Source organism: Chelonia mydas, chromosome 2, assembly GCF_015237465.2.
Source record: "Chelonia mydas isolate rCheMyd1 chromosome 2, rCheMyd1.pri.v2, whole genome shotgun sequence".
Taxonomy (NCBI): Eukaryota; Metazoa; Chordata; order Testudines; family Cheloniidae; genus Chelonia; species Chelonia mydas.
In genome coordinates, this window is record NC_057850.1 from 38,617,655 (window position 1) to 38,636,751 (window position 19,097).

Consider the following 19,097-nt stretch of genomic DNA (forward strand, 5'->3'; position numbering starts at 1 on the left):
AAAAGAATATTTCATCCATCTTCATGACAGCAACTGACAGCATTTTTTTTGTAGTGGGGTACTGAATAAAAAAATGCACTTGCATGTAATTGGTATAAGGCTTCGTACTGTATGATGATGTGCATGTGAAATTTAAGCTAATGTAAATATTACAAATAAAATAAAGGAGGTAGTTGAAAAAAGTCTTGCATTTTGTCCCTAAAATTTTCACAAGTGTAAGCAGGGTCTGAATAAGCTCTCCACTGACAACTAGCTGGGAGGGGCTGAGACTTCAGGAGCAAACTGTATTTACATGAACACACCTACTCTGCCTACATATCCAGCAGATAGAACTGCATTGCTCAAAGTGATCAACTTTGGCTAATGTTGGGTTACAAATCACTTTAGTACTGAATGCAGGAGAAGTGAAATGTTATCAATGTTGCTATCTTTATTGAGTAAAGGGGAGCAGAACTATGCTTAACTTGTCCCAAATGAGGGGGTCACCCTCAGCTGAAAGGATCTCGCTAAGCCAGGGGCTCGAATGCCAGACCCCTATGAAAGCAAGAGGGGTGGGGACAAGTGTCCCAGCCAGGCAGTGTGGACTCTCCTTAAGGGTCCCTGGTCTGGTTTAACCTGTTCCTCCTCACTGTTCAAAGATAGAGCTAAACAGGCTCCATTAGGAGTCTTTTGTTATTTTAACTGCTCAATAGAGCTGAAATCACTTGTGGATTTCCTTTCAGTCCGCTTCAGGTTCCCCCACTAAGAGCTGACAATCAGTAACAGCTGAAAATCACTGAGATCTGACAATCACTCAGAGTTGGGTGGAACTGCAAGAGACTGATCTGCAGAGTTCACAACAGAGAGGAAGGTGGAAGCGGTGAGCAGGTGGCCAGCGGGAGTGGAGAGGAATGAGTCGGGTAGCAAGCGGAACTGCGGCCGGCAGCGCAGCCAGCCAGAGCAAGTGCTCAAATGGTGGATCACGCAAAGTGCCTTCTTCCCCGCACACCTGCGGGAGGTGAGCTCACACAGATGCACCTCTGAACCCTTGGTCCTCACTGACCAAGGACAGACACTGCCCCATGCACTCTGGGGTGGGTGTCCTGCTCACAGTTTTATGTTTATGAATCCTGCTTGTGCTTTTCCCTAATTAATGTCAGGTGACTTCCCTCCTTTCATTAAAAGTTTCTTCTCTACACTTGGACCCCATGTTTGTGAGTGGGGAAGTATTGCCTCTCAGAGGCACCCCGGGGTGGTGTGTAATTTTCCCAGGTTACTGGGTGTGGGCTCTTGGCAGTTCTATGCTGTATTGTTGAAAAGGAACCCCTAGATATTGAACCCAGCCCTGGTTGCTGCCGGCTCCATCTGGTAGAAGGATTACACAAGTAATCTCTAAAACACATACCATTCATCTACTGATCATGTTTTTTTCTTTTATTTATTATTGAAGCATCATCCATTATGAGGATTGGGTAAAACTTTATATATTTGCTTTTCAAAATTACATAAAAGTAAGGCCTAAAGAAAAAATGCAAAAACCTTCTCAGAGGGTTCTCACAAACTACAAGTGACATTTTGTTCTATTTGGTACCATAGATCCTTGGCTCCCTGACATACTAGTGGAGAGTCCCAGGAAGTCATTCCAGATGGTGGTCTGCCAAGGACAAAACTGAAATGCAGTACATTGCCACACTCAGTTCATTACCCCACACATCAGTAATGCCTTTAACCTCAATTGTTTTCAAACAGAGTTTATTCAAGCTGCAGGAAGCACAAGTTGCTGCTGGTTGTTGTAGAAGGATTGCATGATGATGGGGGCGAGGCCTCAAGAGAGGATATATTTCTTTATATCCTTCAGGGCTGTTATTTTTTCCACTGAGAGGAGGCAGAGAGAGAAGGGCTACAACCTGAAAAAGCAGTTTTCAATCAAGAAAACTTCTTTTTGGTTAAACATTCCCAGTTCCCTATGTGCTATTAGGCAAAGGGTATAAATGTGAACAGGTTTCATTTGTACATAAACTTATTAGAACTGACTGTTTCCAGGAATCTTTTTATATATTGCCCCATTAGGGAACTTTTTATAACATGCATAATGAAGTATAAACATTTCACATTTGGAAGTGTTGTGATCCCTGATCCCCACTACACCATAGTATTTAGATAGCTATTTCTGAGCGAGACTACCTCAGTTCGGGGCAGTTCCTCAAATTTGTTACCTAAGAAGAATGATTCATGTGTGGGAATCTCCCTCACATCCTCTGCAGTATAGAGCGATACAAAAACAAAAATTAAAAAATCATTTAGCTTCTGTGCAATGGCCTTGTCTTCCTTGAGTGCTTCTTTAGCATCTTGATCATCCAGCAGCCCCACTAATTGTTTGGGAGGTTTCCTGCTCCTGATATATTTTTAAAAATTTGCTGTTAGGTTTTATGCTTTTTGCTAGTTGCTCTTCAAATTATTTTTGGACTGTCTAATTATACTTTTCCAGTTTACTTGCTGGAGTTTAGGTTCCTTTCTATTTTTCTCAGTAGGGTTTGACTTACAATTTTTAAAAGATATATTTTTTGTCTCTAACTTCCTCTTTTACTCTGGTTAGCCATGGTGGCATTTTATTTTGGTCTGCTGACTGTTTTTCTTTATTTGGGGTATACATATAGGTTAAGCCTCTATTATGGTTTTTTTAAAAAGTTTCCATGCAGCTTGCAAGCACTTCACTCTTGTGACAGTTCCTTTTAATTTCCATTTAACTACCCTTCTCATATTTTTCTATAATTACCCTTTTTGAGGTTACATGCTACCGTTGAGGGTTTCTTTGGTATTTTCCCCTCCTACAAGGATGTTAAATTTCATTACATTATGATCGCTATTACTGAGTGGTTCAGCTACATTCTCTTTTTGGACCATATCCTGTGCACCTCTTAGGACAGAGGTGGGCAAACTATGGCCCATGGGCCACATCCGGCCTGCAGAACCATCTTGCCCAGCCCTTGAGCTCCTGGGCAGGGAGGCTAGCGCCCGGCCCCCCCCGCTATTCCCCTCCCCCGCATCCTCAGCTCACTGCGCTGCCGGTGCGATGCTCTGGGTGGTGGGGCTGTGAGCTCTTGCTGGGCAGCGCAGCTGCAGAGCCCAGCCACGGTGGCGTGGCTGGCTCCAGCTGGGTGGTGCGGCTGCCTGTCCTGGTGCTCTGAGCGGTGCGGCTGTAGCGCCGCCAGCCACCGGTGCTCCAGGTAGCGTGGTAAGGGGGGTAGGGAACAGGGTGGGTTGGATAGAGGGCAGGGAAGTTTGGGGTTGTGGTCAGGGGGCAGGGTTGTGGATAGGGGGTAGGGTGGTCAGAGGGTGGAGAAAGGGGGAGTTGAATGGGGGCAGGAGTCCCTGGGGGCCAGTCAGGAAGGAGAGGGGGGGTTGGATCGGGTGGCAGGGGGCAGTCAGGGGACAGGGAGGGATGGATGGGGCAGGGGTCCTGGTGGGGCCTGTCAGGGGGCAAGAAGCACGGGGGGGTCGGATGGGGGCAGGGGCCGGGCCGCGACTGGCTGTTTGGGGAGGCACAGCTCCTCTAACTGGCCCTCTGTACAATTTCGGAAACCCGATGTGGCTTTCAGGCCAAAAAGTTTGCCCACCCCTGACTTAGGACTGTAACAAGAATTAAACTCCATGCAGCCACGGAGACACCCTCTTTACCAGGATCAGGCTGGCAACACTCATCCACCCACCTACCCTTGAACTTGGCAAAAGTATCAGTTCCCTTTTGACACAGTGAGGGCGTTATGCTAGTTGCCCCTTTTCCTTGGTTGGCTGGGAAGAAATTTTTCCGGCACAGTCACTGGCAGGGGCAAGGTGGGTTTTTTTCACCATCCCCACAGCTGGTCTGGGATCTTGTGGGGTGGAGTTGAGGGGTTAGATTACAGTGTTGCAACTTTATGCATAAAACTTGTGGTGGATGTCTAGTGTAGGTATTCGGTGTGGAAGGGATGTGGTTATTCGATAAAATGGTTTGGAAAAGGATTTGAAGGAAAGCATCCCTTATGGGAGCTGAGTAAGGCGGGTTTGAGGCTCTGATGTCTCATCAGTGTGGAGTAGACCTCCCCTCCTTTTCCTGGCCCCCTTTAAGAGACCTGAGGAAATGCATTTGGGGGTCCTATGTCTCGATCAGCAAGGAGCTGACATCTTCCTCTCTATACTGTAAAATCTGTTGCCAGGTACTGCCAGATATTATAAGTGATAAAGCTCCAGCCCAATTAAACCACATCCATGGTGTCCTATCGTTTTTCCAGCGTGGATGGGCAGTGTTGGCAGCTTCTGTTTTAGGATTTTGTTAAAAATTACCAAGGTCAATATATTTATAATAATATACTTGGAATGTTGGAAACTGGAACATACACTTGGAAAATGAAAGTGCAGTAGATTTTCTGGAATTCTTTTCTACAAGTTAACCTAGTAATCAAACAATGTTACACAGAGGAAAAGACATAGATCTGATTCTATACTTTAACATACATGTACCAGCTAAACATCAACAATAATTAAACGAGTAAGATACACTACTACGGACACACATCTAACAAGAGGAACCTTAAAAAAAATAACTGACCTACTAAACCAGAGTACTGGACTAGCTAAGTGAAATCAAACAAATGTATTAAAACCGAACAATAAAACTAATCCAAAGGTTCCTCAGAAAGAGCCATTCCCTATCTTCCATGCTAAACATATCAATGTAACTTACAAAGAATTAAGAAAGAAAATAGTATCACTACTAACGCAAAGAATAAAGTCTCTGTGACATTCTCAGGAAATCTCAAGATAAACTTCATCCTGGAAACACTAAGCACCATGTAAAACACCATGCAGTCATTCTCTTGGTGCATGCTGGAAATATCCTAGCACATGGCAGACATCAGTACAGGTTCTTCCAGTTCTCAGCACATCACTTCCACAGATCATAAAATAAACCCAGATGCAGCAACACTGATTGCCAAGTAAAAAGCAAAAATGTGAACATCCTGAAAATGAACTGCGGTACATGTATATAAGATTAAACCAAACTGACAAGCAAACACACATACAGTACCAGCTACTCTCTGCATTAAACAAATGCAGAATAAAATTAAAATAGTACTGCATATCACAAACAACAAGTCAAGCCAGATAATTAAAATGTTGCATTAAATATTTGTTAAAAACTCTTTCAAAGCTAAAACACACACTGTTATTGAAAGCAAGCTCAAATGAAAACACTCAGAGTTTTGTTCAAGATGGAAGAAAGTTCTAGCAGTTATGAAAGGAGAATACGCAGCTTGCCTGTAATAGCTGATTCCCTTATCCTGTAATCTTAATACTGTTTTAGGAATTCCTATCATAGTCAAAAAATGTACCCAGAAGGCTCAAATCAAAACCTGCTGATTATACTGATGCCAGTTAGTTGTGGGAAAGGACTAAGGCAATTTCCTCATGTGGCTCACTTTGAAAAAGCCAGTGTGCCCATTGGGCTGACCATTAGAAGGTCTTTTGGGGTCAGTACCATCTTGCCCTTCAAGAAGTGCCACTGGACAGCACCATTTTGTGAGAAGGGCAAGTTATCCATGCAGCTCTCACATCACAACGCCAACGAGGTCTGGGCAAATTATTTCAAGCTAAGGATCTAAAATAAGAAATCACTGTGGTATTTTACTCGTAAAATTAATGTTTCAAATGACAGGAAACCAACTATGATGCCTTATAAATGAATAATCAGCAGACGTTATTACTGCTCCTCCCCCATTCTGTCCCTGCCCCTTCATCTTTACTTTCAGTGGACCTTCTTCTTTCTCCTCCCTCTATCTTTTTGGTGTTCCCCAGGGATCTGGCCATGATTATCCCTTACACTCACTCAGAGTGGCCTCATCTACTTCCATAGTCTTTCATCACTTCACTGCTGATAACACTCAGATATGCCTGCCCATTCCTGACCCCTCTCCATTTGCTATGGCTTGTATATCATCTTTCTGGACATCCTCTTGGCAAAAACTGAACTGCTATCTTTTCTCCTGTACCTCTTCATTGTGTTTGAGAAACCACCCTCTCCACTAGGGAAGAACTTCTATTCTGGAACCCACAAAGCCATGCATGCACTGAATATGGATTGAACAAGTTCCAGAGAAGTTTGAAAAACTTTGTGGTTTTGCTTGAAAAAATTGTCTTTGAGCTTGGACAAACAGGTCTTTTCAAGCACAAACACTTCAAAATGAGCTGTGAGCACTTGCTCCTGGCCACCATAGCATCTTCCTTCACTCTGAAGCATAAACCTTTGGCTGTTTTAAAACATATGAAAGCTTTGTTTTACTTTTAAAATGCCTATTTTGTCATCTGAAAAACAGAATGATGATTTTAGAACTTTGAAATTAACCACAGGAGTTCCAGAATCCTATATGCAGCTGGGGTGTAACTGGTCCTGTGGGGCAGAGTAAAATCCTAAGGTGCTTTCCCCACCAGTCTTTCACAGCACTCTCAGATCCATGCAAAACTTGATAAGAGTGAAGGTAGAGCTTGAACTATGCTGTGCTTTTGTCACTTTGTCTCTCCTCTTCTCCCTATCTAGTATTCTAATGCCCTATTCATCTATCTCTGGTATATCTAATCATTTTCATGTATACAGTTATTACAGTGGTGTTGTAGCTGTGTTGGTCCCAAGATATTAGAGAGACAAGTGGGTGAGGTAATATCTTTTATTGGACCAACTTCTGTTCAGGAGAGAGACAAGTTTTCGAAAGATATTACCTCACCCATCTTGTCTCTTTAATCATTTTCATGTTGTTTTCAAAAGGATTTAATCCTGATCTCAATTACAGTTTAGAAATAAAAGCATAAAAAGTCCAAGTAAACAAACAAACAAACAAACAAACAAAACCTTTCGCTATAAATACCAACCATTTCATCTCTTCACTTTCTCTGCTGTACCTCTTTTCAATCTGTTTTCAGGTATTTCCAAACTTTAGATTCCAAAAAACCATATTCACATTCTACCCTCAGATACACATATACAACACAATGGAAGTCAATAGAGATACAAGAATGACACCTGAGAGTAGATTCTGCTTGAATCATAGAATAATGAAAGTACACATTATAACATGCTCATTCATGAGAAAATAAATTCATCTCAGTATGAATTTCAAAAGCATTGTATATTAGCCATTATAATGCAAATACATGGAATGCAACAAAACTGTGATGACTAATTAATTCATAGTAATTGAGGTAACTCTTTTTAAATTTTAAATATCAAGCAAATGTATTCATGCTGTGTCTACTATGTGTAGCTACATTATATCCTGAATTTAACCCAAAGCAAAGTCCCCCATCTCATACTGGACTCATTATGATCCAGAATTGAACAAGATCCTTAAAGTCCACTGGAAGAAATTTTAGCAGGTGAGCTAAACGGAAGTCTCCCAGTGGGCAATCCGGGAGTAACTGTGCTAAACCTTTTTCAGCTGGAAGTCTCTTTTGCATATCGTACAGTCCACATTATGGACAAATCAGCTGAAATGTGTCATTCTACAAATGCAGCTGTTTCCCCTTACAGAAGCAAAAAAAACCATTCATGAGCCAATAGAAAAAAATTCTACTTTGTCCTTCCCTAACTTAGAAATGTCTAAACTGCTTTATTCAAAGTTTGTAAAAATACAAACAAAGGAAACAAAAAAACCCCAAACTGTTGTTCCTAGCCTAAGAACTTGAATGCCAAGTCTCCTCGTGGAGTTATGTTCTATGGCCATATAATAAGCCATTCAAAAAAGGAATTTCTAACTAAATAAACAAAAGACGTGTGCAATAATTACAGCGTAACAATGATACAAAGAACAGTTTCAAATGTACAATTCAAAACTCTATTTCATAGAAAATATTTGCAATGCTAAGTAAAAACAGTGAGAAAATACTTTGTTCAGACATACTGCAGATTATATCCCCAATGTTTTTTGTCCAAAAAACACAACATTTTGAATTATTTCCTTACCTACTGGCCATATTCCATTCAAGTGCTGGGTTTTGAGAATTTCTTTCACTCTCTGTCAGCACACCTCCTTTACTATTGTCCTTCTCTGGTTTCAACTGATCCCACTGTGCAGTACCAATGTTGATAGACTGCAGATCTATTTGGTATTGTCTGTCTTCAACCTCTGATCCAGGGTCTCGAAGAATTCCCAAATTCAGTGCTCTCCTATCATGATAGAAAGATTTTTGCGAGTTAAAGAGAGAAAGTTGCCACTCTGTACAGTGCTATAAACTATGGTCTAAATACTGACGATCATGATCAGCAAAATTCCTATTAACCTCAATGGGAATTTTCTCACAGTAAGTTAGGAGGGCTCAATTCTGCCACCCTTATGTTGAGTAGTACCATATCATAGGCTGAGCCATTGAAGTGAATGGGAGGTCATTCCACTCACTTCGGATTTGGGCCTTCGGGTATGAGAAGCCCCACTGAAAACAATGGAAATAATGAACCATTAAATGTAAGTAAGGATGGCAGAATCAAGCTCTCAGTAAGGGCTTCAGGATATGACCCTATAGCAAGAAGATATATTAAGTGTATACTTAATTACTTAAACTTTTAGAAGACTATACAGAACTAGAAGGTTATAAAAAAGGGAAGCTGGGATTTTCCAAGGAGTCCAAAGTAGTAAGGTACCCAAATCCCATGGAAAGTGTTAGGTGCTTAACTTCCTTAGGCCCCTCTGAAAATTCCAGCCAGAGTGTTTTGCAAATATACTATCAAAGTCACCCAAAAGTGTTCTGCAACCAGAATGCAGTAGAGTACTATAAGAAACTTCACTATGAGCTAATGTGTTCAAATTTAGCACCTCCATGAAAAAATAAAAGTAGTAAGGACATTTCAAAATGTATTTTGTTAATTTATTTTGACACATTTCATTTTTACCATTCACAGCACTCACCTTAAGTATCTAAAGGTACAAGTAAAATTTCCACAATATGCCTTATTGTGTAAAAATAATTTAATCATAGTAATATGAGATTTCATTAAAACATTTTGTTATTAAATGTTTGCTGACAAATGAGGAAACAAAGAGCAACATTTTGAGCAAATTATTTAATGTGTGGCTAATGCAAGGTTCTGCTGCATTGTATTTTTCAGTTTATTATTCAGTACTTTAAAGACACATAAAAGAAACCCATGTTCAGCAACATATTCAAGAGTTTTCTGGACCAGAGGAGGCAGCTGAGACAATTATGAAGGCAATACAATTGTTATCAGCGGATTACTGTACCACCATTTGTCTTCAGACTTCTGCTAAAGATCAGTGGAGAATCTTTGGAGGAATCAGCTTGCCCACTCTATCCTGAAACTATACAGAGTAATGCAAGCTGTTCATTTAATAATGTAATAAAAAGGTGTAACTGAATTTAATACTAGTTTTAAAATACATCAGAAAATAAGGTGAATCGGATATTCCTACAATTTTCCCTTAAAAGGCACGATGCCAATTTATAATCTCTTCCTCATGAATTTACACATTACATATTTTAAGCTGGCGCTTTCCATTCACATATAGTTTCTGATCTTCGCATAAAACAGATCAATTTTACAAAAATATTTAATCTTTGGTGTTAAGAGACTAAAGTTTTACACACACACACGACAAAACATATGTGTCTACATGCAGAGTCATATGAATGGTCATAGGGCCTATTGTTTTGAACAAATCATTCATGTCTATGCAATGCAGTGGCACTGTGCAGTAGTCCTATATTTTTCTTGAAAACTTAGGCAAAAGTATACTACATATAACCTATGTCACCAGAGATATTTCAAAATATGCTGTGATCTTTAAAACTCAGAGTGCTCTTGTCAACCCTCTCTCCTGAGAAGTCTAATCCATAACAACTATGATGTAATTTATTTCCCTTGCAAGACAGTTTCATGAATACATGTACAGTTATTCATATTACAAATTACCAAGTGACCTTGGGTCATATGATAACTTGATTATTTGCTTTGTTTAATCCAAATAAAGACTGGAGCATGTATTTTGGGAAATATTAGCCAAAATAAAAGCACCAAGAGACACATCCTGTGAAGTCCATGTGTTTAGATTTCTCTAAAAATATAAATACAACATATAGTAATTTAGTGTACTGGCATAGTGAAATCCTTCTTCTCCCCTCCTCCGCAATCAAATTCCAAAAAGCACATTTTTCAATCATTATTTTTACCACTGGAGACACCAGATAAAATACATTTGCGTTCTATATTTCCAACCAAGAAGTTAAAAGAAATTAAAAATGCAAGTGAGCAAAAAGGAAGTACAATACACTATGTTGTTTTAATTATATTTCATTTATACACATTTATAGACAGATTTAAACAAAAATAAATTATTTCATACACATTTTTCTGCTGTTGCTACTACTGTCTATTTTTAGAGGACTATTAAGCAACACACTTGTGCTTTAGCTAAAGTTTATCTTTATTACATCACATCTGAAAGATACTATGCAGCTGTAAGTATAAGATCTAAAAATTTAATGAAGATTTGACATGCTTGGACTAAAGGCCATTTTTATTTTGATTGTCCTTCATTCCAAAACACTGACTAGATAAATTAGATGCATAAGTGAGAAAACAGAGTAGAAAGAACACAAGGCAACATTTGAAGGAAGTTGGATACTAAAAGGGGTTCTCCACAAAAATCATGTCCCCTGTACACCTCATATATGATCAGAATATATTTATTTTCTTGCTTTCCAAATTGCTCCCTTAACTTATCATAAAGTGAGAAAACCTTCGGATTAGACCATGCCTGTGCTGCAGAAGGGAAAACAGGAAGGAGATTGTAGAAAACTTTCTCCCTTTTGCAGTGCAAGCAGGAGGACAGGATCTTTTCCCAACTGTTAAGAAAGCAGAAGGAAAGGGAATTCAAGATGTGGTCTGTCAATTAGGTGGCATGTTCAGCCCTTCAATCGAAGGCAGTTGGTATCATACAACAGCTAAGAGTGCAGTTACTTCTTTTCGGAGAAGGAGTAAACTAAACTCAGCATTTCATCTCCCAAGTTTGTTCTGCACAATCATATCCTGGCCAACAGGATTATTGGAGCAATAGATGCATTCTGAAAGTGTCCCTGCAACTCCTCGTTGTGCTGCCCAGGGTGAATTTGGCCCTTATTTTGTGTTATGACTAGATTTGCTTATCTCAATATAAATAAAAATTAACTAACTTCCTGGCATTTATCTTCTGGTGCAATTAACAGGCATGACTACTATTCACAAAGTCAAACAAGCTAGAGATAGAAAAGACACATTGGACAACCAGTCCATTCCACTGTCAATACAATATTGTTCACATACTGCCTTTTTTCTACTATTTCATTCAATTCAGTTTTAAAAGTCTTAAGCAATGAGGTTTGTACCACTTCCCATAGGAGACTATTCCACACCCTAATATCAGGTTTCAGAGTAGTAGCTGTGTTAGTCTGTATTCACAAAAAGAAAAGGAGTTCTTGTGGCACCTTAGAGACTAACAAATTTATGTGAGTATAAGCTTTCGTGAGCTACAGCTCACTTCATCAGATGCATTCAGTAGAAAATACAGTGGGGAGATTTATATACATAGAGAACATGAAACAATGGGTGTTACCATACACACTGTAAGGAGAAAGAAAAGGAGTACTTGTGGCACCTTAGAGACTAACAAATTTATTTGAGCATAAGCTTTCGTGAGCCACAGCTCACTTCACTGGATGCATCCGATGAAGTGAGCTGTAGCTCACGAAAGCTTATGCTCAAATAAATTTTGTTAGTCCCTAAGGTGCCACAAGTACTCCATTCTTTTTGTGAATACAGACTAACACGGCTGCTACTCTGAAAACTGTAAGGAGAGTGATCACTTAAGGTGAGCTATTACCAGCAGGAGAGTGGTGGGGAGAGGGGGAAACCTTTTGTAGTGATAATCAAGGTGGGCCATTTCCACCAGTTGACAAGAACATCTGAGGAACAGTGGGGGGTGGAGGGAGGGAATAAACATGGGGAAATAGTTTTACTTTGTGTAATGACACATCCAATCCCAGTCTCTATTCAAGCCTAAATTAATTGTATCCAGTTTGCAAATTAATTCCAATTCAGCAGTCTCTTGTTGGAGTCTGTTCTTGAAGTTTTTTTGTTGAAGAATTGCAACTTTTAGGTCTGTAATCGAGTGACTAAAGAGATTGAAGTGTTCTCCAACTGGTTTTGGAGACGTCTTGAAGTCTGATTTGTGTCCATTTATTCTTTTACGTAGAGACTGTCCGGTTTGACCAATGTACATGGCAGAGGGGCAGCGCTGGCACATGATGGCATATGTCACTTTGGTAGATGTGCAGGTGAACGAGCCTCTGATAGCGTGGCTGATGTGATTAGGCCCTATGATGGTGTCCCCTGAATAGATATGTGGACACAGTTGGCAATGGCTTTGTTGCAAGGATAGATTCCTGGGTTAGTGGTTCTGCTGTGTGAGTATTTGCTTCAGGTTGGGGGGCTATCTCACTATCATGCTGATACTCAAGCTACATTTTCGGTGTCTTAATTGCATCCTATTACTCCTAGTAATATCCCATGTAACAACCTAAATAATTCCTTTCCATCCCTCATGTGTGCACCTTTGAAATATTAGTAGATTCTTATGTTTCTGCAACCCTCCCAGTTTTTCCACCTCTTAACCATTCCATACAAATGCCGTTCTTTTAAAACTCAGTTCTCACACTGTAAATCAATCCTTCCAGCCTCTACTTTTGTTACTTTTCTCTGAACCCCTCCAGATGATTAATAACTTTCTGTTAAGGTGGGGCCCAGAGGCATATATAATATCCCAGATGTGTTCAGACCAGAACTACAATATAAAACACTGCATGCTCACCCTATTTCATGCCTTTATGTATGCAGCCCTAATTTTGTTAGCTTTTTTGCTGTCATATCACACTGTAAAATGATGTGTAATTTTCTGTCTACTATCATCATCTTGAGAGGTGTCTCAGTATTTCAGCTTTCTAGGCACTTCCTTCTCAATGAGTATGTATGCTTGGGGTTATTTTTCCCCAGGGTTGCTAGCTTGTATTACTTTGCATTATGGGTTATTTAAGGTCTCTTTTCAAAACATACATGAACAATACTCCATTCTTGTAGCTGAGAAAGCCTAATCTGCCTATGCAAAGAATGAGTCCAAAAGCAGGTTTGCAATTGCTTTTGCAAATCAGTTACAAAAGTAAGTCATGCAAGTGATGTGAGTTGAGATACCCAATCCTTGCTACAAATAAAACAGTACAACCATACGAGGTGTACTTTCAAGGACTTTTATAAAAGAATCAGAAGAATTAACACATTAATGGCTGGTTACGTTTTGCTAATGACTGATTACCAATCTGAAATTGAATTGTGTCAGTTTATACTAAGAGAAAAAATTAGCTTCTAATTTTTCCAACTAATTGTATACATACACACACATACATATTTATAAATAAAAAATCATGCATTTCTCTGTCAATTACTTACATGAATAACACCCTGATTTTATTCAGTATACTTCCTGAATGGACCAGAATAAGTTAAAATGTATTACAATGGACCTTGTCTTGAATATACATGGTTCCAAATTCTATGAACTTTGCACCCTTTTTTCATTTTGCTGCTTTTGAAACCCTTCTAGCAACTGAAATCTGGAAAAAGGGTAAGCCAAGATTCACATGACTTCCGTACCCCTAGCATAAAAGCTGCTTCACCAGCTGAAATGCAATGTAGGAGTTATAATTGTCATTGTTTTGCCCTTCTGAAAATAACTCCACCATCCCATTTGAACTGTTCAGCAGGTGGTGTAGGAGGATAAACTAAAGCCTATGATAGTTGGTCAATAATACAGTAAAATCATAAGGAACCAAAGAAGACCTTAAGCATGTAACAGGAAACATAGGCTTAATGTTTTTCTTTTTAAATTGATTTAGTCTGGGTCAAGCCTTTTGTATGTTTATACAAGAAACAGCTCATGTTGAACCAGTTACTACTTGCTGCTGAATAGGCATAATTCTGAGACCCATGGTAAAGAAGTTACTTACGGCTCAGCTGAGATCTACAAAATGCTAAATAAACCAGAGAAAATGGCATTTTAAAATGAATATAAACCATGTTGTGATTTTCAAATATTTTACAATAATCAAAGTCACTGTCAGTCAACATTTAAATGGATATATCCACATACTTCTTTTCTTTCCCAAATCTATTTGGTTCAAACCACAAACATTGAAGACAGTGTTTTGAAGGTGACAGCGTCTCCCTATCCTAAATCCAAAAGAGTCTCCCAGTACATGTAGGTCAAACTGTTCCCTTTGCTTCTATGGGTGTTGGATGGAAACTCCTTTTAGATCTGGGCACAGAAAAGGGGAGTGCTATCCCTACGGTGTTCCACTCCTCACCTTAACCACATAGCCCATCCCAGATGCAGTGTGGAAACCCTGATCTATGAGTGGGGAATGGTTGAATCAGGGTTGGGGGCAGCCATGGAGTGGGTCTCTGTGGTACTGTACTCCTTGAACTCCCCATTTTCTCTTTCAACTCCAGGATGATTCCATGGCTGTGTTATTGCTCACTGGGTCAGAGATCCCCCTATGTGTTATGAAACCTCTCCTGGAGGGAGATTCTGAAAGCAACAGTTGATGGGGAAAGCCATGGGACCACAAAGAAGTGGTCCCATGGCTCCCACAAAGAAGCTGGGGAGGGTAGACAAGCAGCGTGGCAAACACAAGGCATCATCCATCAGGATAGTACTGGTCTTGGAGAATACACAGGTTCTATGAACAAAACACTATGCCAGAAAACTCCTTACTCAATGGACCATATCAAGGAAACTAAGAATAAAAGCTAATTGTTATTGTTATTATTTATTTGTATTACTGTAGTGCATCAGACCTCACTGTGCTAAGCACTGTACAAACACAGAACAAAAAGACAGCCCCTGTCCCAAAGAGCTTACAATCTAAGTATAAAACGAGAGACACCAGATGGATACAGACAAATGGGGAGAGGTACAATGAAATTATGAGACATTTTTGGTCAGCATGAAAGACAGTGCTCTCACTGCACCAGCTGCCTAACTATTGCCAAATTTTTTTCACAGCAAAGGAGATTTTTGAGGAGGGATTTGAAGGAAGACAACGATGTAGATGTTTACGGAGAGCGCCTCCCAAGCATACAGGACAGCACAGGTGAAAACAAGAAGGTGCATGTTGGAAAAATGTAACAAGTGCGTGAAGGAGGCTGGTAACTGAGCTGACATCTCAAAAGTGAATGAGAAATAAAAGGTAGGGTGGGAACAAGTTGTGAAGGGCCAGACTTTTAGCTATGTGGATGGACAGGAAAGGCTTAGCAATGTTATGTAGAAGAAATGGCAAGAGTTAGACATAGTCTGGATGTCACAAATGGGAAAGAGGTGCGACGTGAAGATGACACTTAAATTATGGGCTTGAGTGACAGGCCGGATGGTGGTGTGGTCCACAGTGATTGGGAAAGTAGGCAGTGCGGGAAGGACTTGGAGGGTAGATTAAGATTGCTTTTATGCTATAAGGTTTTTGAGGGCAAGGATAATCTACTACCCTGTGTTTTCCCAGTGGGGCCCTGTTCTTAGCTAGTCCTTAAGCAGTACCAAAATGAATATTAATAAAATAGTAAATAGTAATAATAATAATAATAATTCTGTTTTAGCCGTTTTGTGCTTGAGCTGATGGCTAGACCTCTATGAGGAGGTATCAGAGAGAGAGGCTGAGATTTCAGTTTGGAAAGGAGACAGGTCTGAAGTAGAGACACAGATCTGTGAATCATCCACATAGAGAAGGTAGTTCCATTTGCGTTTGTGGGTGAGATTACCCAGAGATAAAATGCCAAGGAAGAAGAGAAGGGGACCAAAGACAGAACTCTGTGGAAAACCCCCTACAAACACATGAAGCGACAAGGGGAATAAGGAGGAACTTCCAAAAGACATGCTGAAGGAGAGATTAGATACATAAGAGGACAACCAGGAGAAGACAGATTCACAGAAGCCAAGGGAAGACAAGATTTCAAGAAGAGCCTGGTTGATGATGTTGAAGGTGGCTGACACGTCAAAAAAGGATGAGGATGGAGTTCTGCTTCTGTGCTTTCACTAGGAAGAGCCTTCTGTGATAGAAATGGAATGCAAGGGGCAGAAGCTGCACTGGAGAGGGTCTAAGATGTAACTGAAGGAGAGTAACTCAAGACAGTGTTTGTAAACAGCACATTTAATGAACTTACAAATGAAAGGGAGATGAACCAGTAGTTGGAGAGACCAGTGGACCAAAAGGTGGGATTTTTAAAAATGGGAGAAAAAGTGAGCCAAGTGGAGGGGGAAATTCACATCGCATTTTTTCATTTTCTCTTTGAAAAAATAAGTAAGATTCTGTATGAAGAGAGAAGTGGAAGCAGGAGAAGGGAAGGTTTTGAGAAGTGAGAAAAAGGTGGCATAAAAACAGCTGGGATTGTGAGTGTGGTACTCAATTAAGTTGGAGAAGTACAGTTGTTTAATTAGGAAGACAACAGAACTGAAAGTGGTGAGAACAAATCTGTAGTGAAGGAAATCAGCCTGGTCACCAGAGATGCTCTACAGTACAAGAGTGGTGAAGAGGCAGCAGATGCTGGGAAAGAGCCAGGATTGGAGGTTGGCAGGGCAGACACTGAAATGGGAGAGAGAGGCAAAAAAGTCAAGAGTGGAGAACAGTGAATCATGAAGAGAAACAACAACTTTATCAATGGAAGAAAAGGCAGAGTGGGCCCCTTACTGAATGAGGGAGGCAACCTAGTGACAGAGGATGTGGAAAAAGCTAATGTGCTCAATGCTTTTTTTGCCTCTGTCTTCACTAACAAGGACAGCTCCCAGACTGCTGCGCTGGGCATCACAACATGGGGAGTAGATGGCCAGCCCTCTGTGGAGAAAGAGGTGGTTAGGGACTATTTAGAAAAGCTGGACGTGCACAAGTCCATGGGGCTGGACGAGTTCGTGGCGAACGGGGGAAGTCCCGGATGACTGGAAAAAGGCTAATGTAGTGCCAATCTTTAAAAAAGGGAATAAGGAGGATTCTGGGAACTACAGGCCAGTCAGCCTCACCTCAGTCCCCAGAAAAATCATGGAGCAGGTCCTCAAAGAATCAATCCTGAAGCACTTACATGAGAAGAAAGTGATCAGGAACAGTCAGCATGGATTCACCAAGGGTAGGTCATGCCTGACTAATCTAATCGCCTTCTATGATGAGATTACTGGTTCGATAGATGAAGGGAAAGCAGTGGATGTATTGTTTCTTGACTTTAGCAAAGCTTTTGACACTGTCTCCCCCAGTATTCTTGTCAGCAAGTTAAAGAAGTATGGGCTGGGTGAATGCACTATAAGGTGGGTAGAAAGTTGGCTAGATTGTTGGGCTCAACGGGTAGTGATCAATGGCTCCATGTCTAGTTGGCAGCCGGTGTCAAGTGTAGTGCCCCAGGGGTCGGTCTTGGGGCCGGTTTTGTTCAACATCTTCATAAATGATCTGGAGGATGGTGTGGATTGCACTTTCAGCAAATTTGCGGATGATACTAAACTGGGAGGAGTGGTAGATACGCTGGAGGGTAGGGCTAGGATACAGAGGGACCTAGACAAATTGGAGGATTGGGCCAAAAGAAATCTGATGAGGTTCAATAAGGATAAGTGCAGGGTCCTGCACTTAGGACGGAAGAACCCAATGCACAGCTACAGACTAGGGACCGAATGGCTAGGCAGCAGTTCTGCGGAAAAGGACCTAGGGGTGACAGTGGACGAGAAGCTGGATATGAGTCAGCAGTGTGCCCTTGTTGCCAAGAAGGCCAATGGCATTTTGGGACGTATAAGTAGGGGCATAGCGAGCAGATCGAGGGACATGATCGTTCCCCTCTATTCGACATTGGTGAGGCCTCATCTGGAGTACTGTGTCCAGTTTTGGGCCCCACACTACAAGAAGGATGTGGATAAATTGGAGAGAGTCCAGCGAAGGGCAACAAAAATGATTAGGGGTCTGGAACACATGACTTATGAGGCGAGGCTGAGGGAACTGGGATTGTTTAGTCTGCAGAAGAGAAGAATGAGGGGGGATTTGATAGCTGCTTTCAACTACCTGAGAGGTGGTTCCAGAGAGGATGGTTCTAGACTATTCTCAGTGGTAGAAGAGGACAGGACAAGGAGTAATGGTCTCAAGTTGCAATGGGGGAGGTTTAGGTTGGATATTAGGAAAAACTTTTTCACTAGGAGGGTGGTGAAACACTGGACTGCGTTACCTAGGGAGGTGGTAGAATCTCCTTCCTTAGAAGTTTTTAAGGTCAGGCTTGACAAAGCCCTGGCTGGGATGATTTAATTGGGGATTGGTCCTGCTTTGAGCAGGGGGTTGGACTAGATGACCTCCTGAGGTCCCTTCCAACCCTGATATTCTATGACTCTATGATTCTATGATTCTAAGAGAGAGCAGAAGAAAAGAGTGCTGAGAGCAGACAAGGAGTCATCAATACTGATAGACAGGAAGTTAAGAAAGGCGGAGTGACAGCGTGTCTGAATGGAGTGGGAAGGGGCTGACGGCCGATGTTGAAAAAGACCAGGTGATGGTTGGAGTGGCGCAATTTAGCAACAGAGAAATCAGAGAGAGAGAAGTGCTTGGTAAAAACCAAGTTAAGTGACTGTTCCCTTGGGCGAATGGTAGAGTTGAACTTGGGCTGCAAGTTGAATGAAAAGGTGAGAGTGAGGAATGTGCAGCTAAGGGGCTAGATGGGTCAACAACATGGAAGCTGGTCACAAGGATGAGATTGTGCAGAGAGGAAGAAGTAGAGCCAGGCATCAAAATCATAGAATCATAGAAGATCAGGGTTGGAAGGGACCTCAGGAGGTCATCTAGTCCAACCCCCTGCTCAAACCAGGACTGATCCCCAACTAAATCATCCCAGCCAGGGCTTTGTTAAGCCTGACCTTAAAAACTTCTAAGGAAGGAGATTCTACCACCTCCCTAGGTAACGCAGTCCAGTGTTTCACCACCCTCCTAGTGAAAAAGTTTTTCCTAATATCCAACCTAAACCTCCCCCACTGCAACTTGAGACC

At 41.1% G+C, this 19,097-nt stretch overlaps 1 protein-coding gene across 14 annotated transcripts in view; it reads right to left on the minus strand.

Moving 5' to 3' along the window:
- Positions 1-19,097, minus strand: part of VPS13B (vacuolar protein sorting 13 homolog B) — a 914,031-nt gene that overhangs the window by 252,183 nt on the left and 642,751 nt on the right. For all 14 annotated transcript variants that reach the window (XM_037892217.2, XM_037892214.2, XM_027818377.3 and 11 more), the window contains exon 31: positions 7,973-8,176. In XM_037892217.2, coding sequence (XP_037748145.1) covers positions 7,973-8,176 — 204 coding nt within the window. The remainder of the gene's footprint in view (positions 1-7,972; positions 8,177-19,097) is intronic.